Source organism: Sinocyclocheilus anshuiensis, unplaced genomic scaffold (genome assembly GCF_001515605.1).
Source record: "Sinocyclocheilus anshuiensis isolate Anshui unplaced genomic scaffold, SAMN03320099.WGS_v1.1 scaffold310, whole genome shotgun sequence".
Classification (NCBI taxonomy): domain Eukaryota; kingdom Metazoa; phylum Chordata; class Actinopteri; order Cypriniformes; family Cyprinidae; genus Sinocyclocheilus; species Sinocyclocheilus anshuiensis.
Window position 1 is genome coordinate 186,024 of NW_015547638.1, and position 10,479 is coordinate 196,502.

The 10,479-nt window shown below is 37.9% G+C and overlaps 1 protein-coding gene across 1 annotated transcript in view; it reads right to left on the bottom strand.

Annotated features, from left to right (window-relative positions):
• The window catches only part of LOC107701838 (trinucleotide repeat-containing gene 6C protein-like), a 72,607-nt gene that overhangs the window by 26,175 nt on the left and 35,953 nt on the right, over positions 1-10,479 (bottom strand). Inside the window, exon 4 of the mRNA XM_016503970.1 lies at positions 135-455. Within this exon, the coding sequence (XP_016359456.1) occupies positions 135-455 (321 nt within the window). The remainder of the gene's footprint in view (positions 1-134; positions 456-10,479) is intronic.

The window sequence follows — 10,479 nt, forward strand, 5'->3', positions numbered from 1 at the left end:
CTCTCCATCAAAACATCAAATGATAAAAATATACCACAATTCATCTCTATTCGCAGACCTGACATTGGTCAAGTGAAAAGCCTGTCAAAATAAATATCTTAGTTTCTCCTTCAAAAACAGAACATGATTCTCACCCGTGTGCCGTTTGCTGGTGGGCGTCTCGGGAGGAGAGATGACCCCGGACTGAGTGCAAGCAGACATCGGGTTCAGAGCGCCTGTAGGTAAAGGTTGACCCCTCTTCAGTAGCTGCCTCTGCTCCTGCTGTCGGAAGCGTGGAGGAACCTCTCTGGGCACATATCGGGGACTGGGCTGCTGTAATGGAGGTAAATGCTGTTGGAGGGAATTACAAGGGCTACGCTTGCCATTGCTGGTGGTGGCAGTAGAGGGTACAGGCAGGTTCAGGGTCAGAATGGGGCTTGAAGGGATGCTGGGATTGGGTTTAACAGAGTCTGGCACTGCAAGAGAAGTGGAAATTTAAAGACAAAATCCAAATTTAGATAAATGAAGTTATAGAAATAAGTGGCAATATATCAAACTACAATAAAATGCCAATCATCTTATTTATAGTCTTTGTTACATTTTTTAAGCGGCACCACAGAAGATTTTTTTTAAATTTTTGTTAAAAATTAGCAAAATGTAACTACTGAACGAGTACATATATATAAAAAAAATAAGGTTATAAAAATTCATATTTTGGCATTATCCTGATTCACTGTGCCTAAACTATTAATTTACATTTTGAGCTGTCAAGTCAGATTTCAAATTTAGTGCCCATGTCATTCAATATTGTTTGTCACATCCATGTGCACAGAATACAGTCTGACTTAGGGATATGCCGGTATCAAATTTTCATGCTGCGATTAATTGCTAATGCTTTTATCACGGTATACGGTATTATCACGGTATTGAAATTTAGTTTTAAAAAAGTGCTGTCATAATACAGTATAACAGGTTTAATAACTTTTTTCTTATAACAAAAATAACTGAACATTTAAATGCAATAAAGCAATACAGAAAAATGTATAAAGTTAAAAGTTTTACACAGATTAAAGTGCAAAAGAACTATAAAGAGCAACAGGTATCACTTTACAATAAGACCTCATTAGTTAACCTTAGTTAATGCATTAACATTCACAATGAGCAATAGCTACATTTGCTACAGAAGTTATTAATCTTTGTTTAAAAAATACAAGTCTTAGATCATGTTAGCTCATTAAATAACACAGTTGCAACTTTCGATTTTAACAACGTGTTATTAAATATTGGAATACCTAAGATTAATGAATGTTCAGAAGAATTTTTCATTGGCAGTAGGGCTGCACGATTAATCGCATGCGATATTTAACGCGCATCTTATCAGTAAAGCCGGTTCTGTAATCAGCGGTGACCGAACAATAAAGAATCAAAACACTTTCAAACAATATCTAGGGCATGTTGTAGTCCAGATTAAAATGTAAAAAAAGTTTGAAAATAAATAGCCTATTATGTCTAAATATTTAAGTATTTGGTATCAAATACACAATCTAAATGGCTGTTTAAATAATTTAAACACCTTTCAGAAACAGAAAGTAGAGCAGCTGCTTTGTTTACAGGGTTTACGGGGTAACGGCTGCATTTAAATGAATTATTATTATTATTTCTGCAGTTTAGCGCCATCTGCTGTCAGAGAGTGAAAGTGCGCTTTCTTCCAGAGCGTCTCTCACATGTTCCGCCATGTGCTTCTTGTCCGCGCTAGTTTACTCAGAGTGCGCACCTGTCTTTCACGCAGCATACAGCAGTGTTGTGCATTTTGACCAGTTGATGGGAAAAGTATTCTTAAAATGCATTCAAAATTCTGAATAATTTGTAATATATAATTATTCACAATATATATATATTTAGAAGTGCCCACAATAACAATATCGTGCATATTCATTACCGTGATATATCGCATTACCGAATACTGGCACAAGTCTAGTCTGACTACAATATAGCATGTGTGGATGCAGCTTGTTGTTACAACAAGTAGTGTTGTTTCAACTAGTCAGCTAGCTAGCATTGAACATTTCCAGTTATGAACAGCAACCCTGGTTGACCTTTTGGGGAATCACTCATTCAAAACAAAAAGAATGCTTGAACTCCAGAGAGTCAAAAGGGGAAAGCCACAGAGCTTGTGCCCAAAAAAAAAAAAAAATAGATCCGAACCACAACGTTTTTTTTTGGTCTAAATTAGTTTTGATATGGTGATCATATATGAAAATCTTGGCATTAGCTTTCCTAGGCATATTCTTGAGAATTCATGAAAGAAACATCAAGATCTGTTTCATGAACGAAAATCATTTTGATGATCATTTCAAAGAAGCATTTGTTCAACTTTGCAAAATGCTCTAAATAATTTGCTGACGAAACAGAATGATCCAGTACTTAATATTAACTGACCAATTCAATGGTCCAGCTGCACTGGTTAAAGGGATAGTTTAAAAATGAAAATGAAAATTCTGTCATCAATTAATCCTCATGTCATTCCAAACCTGTGCATCTTACTTTTTTTGTAAAACACCAAATAGGATTTTTTTTTTTGCGTTAGCTGATTTTGTCCATACAGTAAAGGTTAATTTGATTCAATGGGATTTTGTGATAGAATTTTCACTTTGGGGTTAATTATTCCTTCCTTAATTATTCTTTATTTAATTCACTGTAAAGGAAGATCATCATTAAATAACTGTTTAAATTTCATTTTTGTTTGTGTCACAGATCTATCAAATGGCATCGGAACTTCTGGAATTTAGCACTCATATTTATTGCACTTTTGTTTCCTTTTAAAGCTTGAAAAGTTCAAACCAGTGATAAGTACATGATTCAAACTTTTATTACTGCTTCAAAGTCTAAATGGCAAAAACCTACACAGAAAATATATTATTTTAAATAAATAAACAAACATATGTCAATGGCCTGTGCATATTCAGAAAGAGATCTCCTCAACAGTGTTTAATATGAATGCTGTAGAGCAGTGGTTCCCAAACTTTTTGCAGCGTGCACCCCTTTCTAGTGTTTGACACGTCAAGCACCCCCACCACCGTACTCCGGTTAAACACCACATTTTTTTACTGCAATACAAGTATAAATTCAAGTATTCACTGTATACAGGGCTTGACATTAACTATTTTGCTCCCCAGCCACTGTGGCTAGTGGTTTTCCAAAATTACTAGCCACTCAGCGTTTTCACTGGCCACAATTTTGTTGCTGGAAAATTACGTTTTATATGACTAAAGTTACTGCATACTAAAATTAATTTGAATTGATTTCCAGGTCTTTTTTTTTGCCTATAAAAAGGGCATTTCCCCCTAACATTATTAAATGCATGTGTCATCTTTCATATCAAATTCTTACATTTTATTAATAATTACAATTAATACAATAAGTCTCTATAGGGCTGTTACCAATCAAATGAAATCAGTATTAAAACCAAATTTTCCACTGCTGGAGAAACAGAAGCAGCTGAAGTGGCATTTAGATGCATTTACACATACAATTTAATAAAGCTGAAATGTAGCATGAATGCATTAACACTGCAAAATTACAACAGCATAAATAATGCTGTGAGCTTGGTGTTTTACATCAGGTTTTTTTATTTACAAATATGAAAAGTTGTAAAAAATACACAAAAAAAGTTGCTTTTAAATTTGAAAGTAACCCGCCAGCAGGTGGCAGCAAGTTGACTGTCTTAATGAGTGAGTCATTGAGGCATTCAAACGATTCGTTCAAACGATTTAAAATCAATGTTGAATTTACAATCGTACCGATTTTCGGGGAAAACTGCACTCTCTTAGTCGTGTCATGTTAATTAATTAGGCTAGGCTTTATGTAATAAATATAAAAACTACATTTTTTACCGCAGTATGTTTCTTCTGTGTGCAGTTGTGTTCATTTGTTTCAATTTCTCCATGAGATTGTCTCACGTGAGTCTCAACTGCCGCGACCTATAAAAAACTACATTTTTTATCATAGTATGTTTCTTCTGTGTGCAGTTGTGTTCATTTGTTTAGATTTCTCCATGACATTGTCTCACATGAGTCTCAACTGCCGCGACCTTGTTACTATTGATTATCTATTATGAATTGCCGTTTACACCAAGTGTAATAAAATCAGAATCATTCTCGCCGAAATTTTGGTGCCTCCCTAATTCGATGTTTTAATAAGATCAGATTAGTTGTCCGGTCGGGCAACTAAAATTCTCTTTCACTTGCCCCTTCAAAAAATGCACACAGATCATCAAAAGCATTCTCTCGCGCACCCCTGCTGGTCGGTCTGTGCACCCCTAGGGGTGCGCGCACCCGAGTTTGGGAGCCGCTGCTGTAGAGGAAGAGGAGTATGTGGCAGTCCTCGACCTTTGACCACAAACCACTCAAAGAAAAAAAAACTGTCTAAGCTCTATTGTGCTGTGCATCTCATTATTGTTCAGAAAACATTTGGAAAAGCTGCATGCTGCAGTGACTAAAGACTACCAACAATAGCAAGTCCCTTTGCCAGCCTACGATTAATTTTCACGATTTCCAGGGTATTCTGGGTTTAACCCCAAAGTGAAAATTCTATCACAAAATCCCATTGAATCAAATGAACTTTTACTGTATGGACAAAATCAGCTAAAGCAAAAAAAAAAAAAAAATCCTGTTTGGTGTTTTACAAAAAAGGAAGATGCACAGGTTTGGAATGACATAAGGATTACACAGGAGGGCCATCTGGGGCAAGGTTCTTTGAGAAGTTTACACACAATGCTCAGGAGAAAAGAACAGGATTAACATCAGCCTCAAGCACTGAGCAGCTCTGGGAAGAGTTACTGTAACTCATCCAAGGTTTTGGGTTAAAGATAGACACAGTTCGAAGAAATGCTTCATGCCAAGATGAGCCATTTATAACAGCCTGAATGGCAGATTTGCCTTAGGAAATTAAATATGGAAATTCACACAATGGCAAAAATAAAACACGATCAAACTGCCTCATGCAGATCTTTGCACATTTAAAAAACGAAAGCCTTGAATTTGTCTCGCAGTTTGTGTCTAGTGTGTGGGATCAGGAGATACTTACTAACCAAGCAAAGAACTCTTAATGTTTTCCAGTTGTGAATTGAATACAGAGATCCCCTGGAGTCATTTAAAAACAGAGAGCTGCTCAGAGTCAGAGCTGCTGGCCGCTGGCTGAAGATGGTGACGCACATCTATGATTACATTCTGCTCAGCGTGCCTATCCATCGACCATGCTTCCAGCCAATCAGGATGCAGAACAGTCTTGCCTGTCTCTTTCTCTTCTGTACCCTTCTCCTTCGCACATTTCCCCTCCTCCTCTACCCTTTCCCTCTCTCCATTCTCTCCTCCATCCCCCACAGCCTGTTCGACTCGTTCATTGTCCCTATTGTTCAAAGTGCTTGTGAATTCATTACAGGAAGCAGATGGACACTGGGACCACGAGATCTTCACACTGGCAATCTCAGACAGGCAATTTGCTGTGGGGCCTCTCTCATTCCATCTCTTCCTGTCTGCTTCAATCTTGTGTTCCATCTACAGCTCCATCTCTCTTTCTCTCTCTCTCAAAATCACACATAAGTAAGCACATATGTATGGCACCACTTCTCTTTAAAGTGTTCAGAAGCTGGAGAAGAAACGGAATCTTTAATAAATGTATTACTGTATATGTCTGATGTGTTAGGGGTGGGAATCATCAGGGACACTGGCAGAAAAATATTATATCAGTATTAGGGTCATGAAATAATGGTGTTTTTTTTATGTTAACAATTGTTTGCATGTGTTTCCTTCTTTTATTGTCACATCAGTAAAGGCCCCGATATACTTCAAACGAAATCGAAGAACGAACTGAAATAACGAAATTTCGAACAAAATCAGGCCGAAACAAAGTTCGTTTTGGCAGTTCGAAACAGCTCACCAAAACGAACTTTTTGGGGGAGTTCGTTTTGCCTCCTAAACACCTTTGAGCTACCATTGGTCAGTGGCGATTACGCAGTCGGTGGGTGTGTTCTGGAACTCTGCCTTCTTTGACGTGCAATTTTTTCCCCCCCGGTTTGTTTCTCATTCCACGGAGGCCAGACAGGAGAACACATCTCTACGACTATCTTGCGGGCTGTGCACGGTCCAATCTTGAATGTTTCAACCACACTTTTTTTTGCGTGGCCCCACAAGCTAGTACTCGGAGTGTCAAGGCCAGTCTCTCCGTAGTGGAAATCTGTGTCCTGTGCGTTTTTGCATGTTTCACATATGGCGATACCCTTTTCAAGAGATCGTCAAACCGCGCGGTCCAATTTTGAATGTTTCAACCACACTTTTTTTTGCGTGGCCCCACAAGCTAGTACTCGGAGTGTCAAGGCCAGTCTCTCCGTAGTGGAAATCTGTGTCCTGTGCGTTTTTGCATGTTTCACATATGGCGATACCCTTTTCAAGAGATCGTCAAACCGCGCGGCGCACATTCTGAAGTATGAAAAATGCACTTCCTCATCTGTGCTCCGCATTTGCTGAATTAAAACGGCAAACTCGCCATCATTCTTTGTTTTCGTTAAGTGGACGCACATACCATCTACGTCGCTTGTTCTTTTTCTTTGCCATTGAATAGATCAATGCTACTGCCAGATGTTTACGAAACTGTTCTTCTCTCACAGCCGCCATCGTTGTTGTGTTTAGGGGGTACACGCGGACGGTGTGACACGTGTTTACAACCCCGCCTCCGCCTCTTTTTGCCCTCAAACGAAGAACGAAGAAGAACTTCGTTTGAAGTATATCAGGGCCTTAACAGTCTGGCTGCAGTTGAACCCGCTAATTTCCCTCTAGTTTCCTTCTAGATTACCAGAATTCCATCTGTCAGTTCAACAAATATGAAAAGATCCTAGACTCTCTTAATAATTATTTTCTTCCCGTAAATATTAGTGAATTATGTACACGTTCTATATAACCCCTATCTAAATACAAATTCCATTTGCATTTGTCTTGGGATGATATTCGTTTAACGATGCAAAGAGAAAATGAGAAATTCTCAAAAGGCGCACAGGCGTGAACTGCTGACAAAGCGCATTAGAGTCAGTGCAGAGGATGAGAGATGGTTCTTTATAATAATACATTTATCAAAAACACACTTTGGGCAGCATTTGAGTCATTCTACTTCGTTTTAAGCCTGAAATTAAACCAAGGTTCAAACACTGATACAACTTTTCCACCAAAATGGTGCCGTGTGCAAGTTTGCTTCGGAAGTTTCCAATGCAGAAAATTTTGTTGATAATGGAAAGCAAGGAAAGCAGTTTTTAAATCAGTCTAGACTAGTTACTGGTTTCTGTTTTAGAGCATCTTTTTTTCATGGAAATGTCTAAAGGGTTTCAAGAGTGTAGACACAGTTGGTAGAATAGGGGATTGAGACTAAAGCACCAAAATATTTTTTTTTCTTTTTAATGAAACACCAATTAAACTTTTCATTTAGCTGAAAATAAACATTTGGGTAATTAAATTTGTGTATTTGGGTAATTGAACTTGCAATGCCTTTTAGGGTGTTAAATGTTCTCAGGCGATAAATTAAACCAGTCTTAGTAAAATTATTCAGCAACAATTTCATTATAGGCAAGGTTTTAACATCAAAATAAACAAAGGAGGACGTTTCTCTCTTTTCTTCACTGAAATTCTATGGCAAGTCAATCTGCCTTGTTGAGTAAAGAAAAATGTTATAGTATAGTATTTGGAGAACCAGGGGAACACAATTTCACATAGCTTTAATTAAATGGACCAAAAAAAAAAAACCTTTGGTTTGAGTCACCTGAGTCACCACAGCACATATGAAGGAGCCTCGTTCTCTTCCATAGATATTTCCGCCGTGTGGTATTATGTGGGATTGTGGGATTGCCACTAGCCCACCTGTAAAAAGAGTTTAATGTGGGGTTGGGGAAGCGTTGGGACAGTGTTGGTGAGGGTTAGGGAATCATCCTTGCTATGGAGGAAGTTGACCTGTCACTTTTGGCATAAATCTGGTTCACTTTGTATGAATGAATGAATGATGCATTTATATAGCGCTTTACTGTATATTGTTGTACACCCAAAGCGCTTTACAATCATGTGTGGGGGGGGTCTCTCCTCAACCACCACCAGTGTGTAGCTGTAGTTTGTAGCTTATTATGGCTTATAACTACCCACTTAAAACAGGAAGTTGACTGCCTGACTGACATTTAAAGCAACTAACCACAACTATTTTGTAAAAAACTCTATACGAAGCATTGTTCAAAGACGTTAAATATAAAGTTAAAGCACATTACTTATACACAGAAAATAAAGAGCATTTTTGACACTTTCCTTTTATTGTATATTTTTCAAATTCATATTATGCATTTATTTACATAATATGAATATTATATATCTTAATCTTCTAAATTCCAAAACATATAATCATTAAGCTGACATGGACTCTTGAGAGTGATGAAAATGAGCTTGGCCTTTGTTAATTTGCATAATCATAGAGTCACTTCAGGAGGATCAGGAGTTTGAATTCATTGTGACAAGTTCTAATGGACATTTGTAAACTGTCCTACTGTGACGACATTGACAGTTGCCCCTGGAACGTAGCAATGTCGATATGCACGACAGTACAGTTAAATAATATGATAAATGAAGGCCTCTAAACTGATTAATGTGTTCCAGAATAAATCAACATAACAGAATCTAAACTTTCATGATTAATTTGAGTATTTATAAATGTCACAATTGAAGACCCTCCTTCCTTTCTGTTCAGGCAAATTGGCCGCTAATTAGACTGCAATTCATGAAAATCAGCCTCATGGTGAGTGGTTGACGTAATTAATTGGATGAGAAATTGCAAATTAATTGCATCAAGAATTTCAGTTTATCAAGCAGAGAAGTGATGCTGTTATCATTTGTGACGCTGTAATATTCTGCTACAAAGGGAAATCACTGTGAACCTCAGAAAATGTGCGATACAAAAAGAAAAAAAAAATGGTCATGTATTTAATTTTTCCATTACCCATTAAAAACTGACTACAGGAAATTTCCACCCCAGCGGGGCACAATTGGGGCAGAAAATGCCTCAGTCTGAACTCTGTTTTATTGTGGCCTTGCTGTGCCGCACTAAGAAATTGGTGACCTTTGCAAAAAGCCACTTTCACTTACACAGTAAATGATTTTGCATGTTATGAGGTGATGTGCCTTTTTAAACAAATCTGAATGTTCAAAAGCACAGGCATAGCTCAAACATGCTTACTGCTGCTGGGGCCATCAACTATTACCAAGAGAGGTCTTTAAGGTGGGTTAAAGGTTGCTTCTATCTCTCACCTCAATGTCCTGATCTCAGACAAATCTTCCTTTATGTCCTCGACTTTTAAAACACTGGCAATCCCTGAAGACTATTTACATTTATTTTGAGTCCGATAGCCCATATCTAACAGAAGTTACCGAAGTTAATTAAGCTGTAATTATAGACCTTCCACATTCATGTAAACATGCATGACGCACACAGATCGATATTTCAGGATAGAGGAGAGCAATACAGACAAGGCTGCATTTTCATGCCAGCACTTTGAAAGGCACACAAAATATCCATCAAATCTGTCAATGCAAGCAAACAAAACATTCAAACATCCCCAGACACAATAAGTAACACTTCATGCCAGACTGTCCATCATCTGGAATTCACTTATGAAAACTAGGGGTGGGCGCTATACTGGTATGAAAGTGACTACCGGTATTATGTTCCATGATATGGATTTTGCTATACCGTGGATACCGTTATATATTCATGAATTCAAATTTTGCATTTATATTATTTTGTTCAATTTTGGTACGCTTTGCAAATTTGAACACAAATGACGATAAAGAGTCAAGGCTGAACGTTTTCATCCTCTGTGTGCAACGCCGTACTACACAGGCATTAGTAATCAAACGCATAGAGCATCGTAACAGACCAAATTAATAGAGCGCAAATCGCCTACTCCAGTGGTTCCCAAACTGGGGGGTGTGGCAAGGCTGAGAGATGTACAGTCAGCAGATTATTTTGCAAAAGAAACCTCTACAGGGTGATAAAGACTACACTACGTAATTTTCCCGCTTATCATGCGGCCACTTGTCTGATAAGTAAATAATTGAGCGCAAAATATTAATTTGACATTTTAATTACCTCAACATGACTTGCAGTACCCACTTGAGCGCTCTGTTATCAGTTGTAGCAGTTGTGGTTGTATCAATAACAGACCACTAGATGGAGTGATCGAAGAATCAGAGTTGTTTTGCAGGCAGCCATGTAGAAATATAAATTAACGATGTATGGTTCTGCTCTAAGCATAAAAGTTACAAGTTTGTGAAAGGACTTCCAGTGCCAGGTAAACGTAAAGCAGATTATGAATATACTTAAGATTCACATATACCAAAACAACGTGTCTACACCAGACGCGAGCGGCGCGATTTGACAAAAGCAAATAGAACCCAGTGATGTTCTCTGCTGTGGATGCGG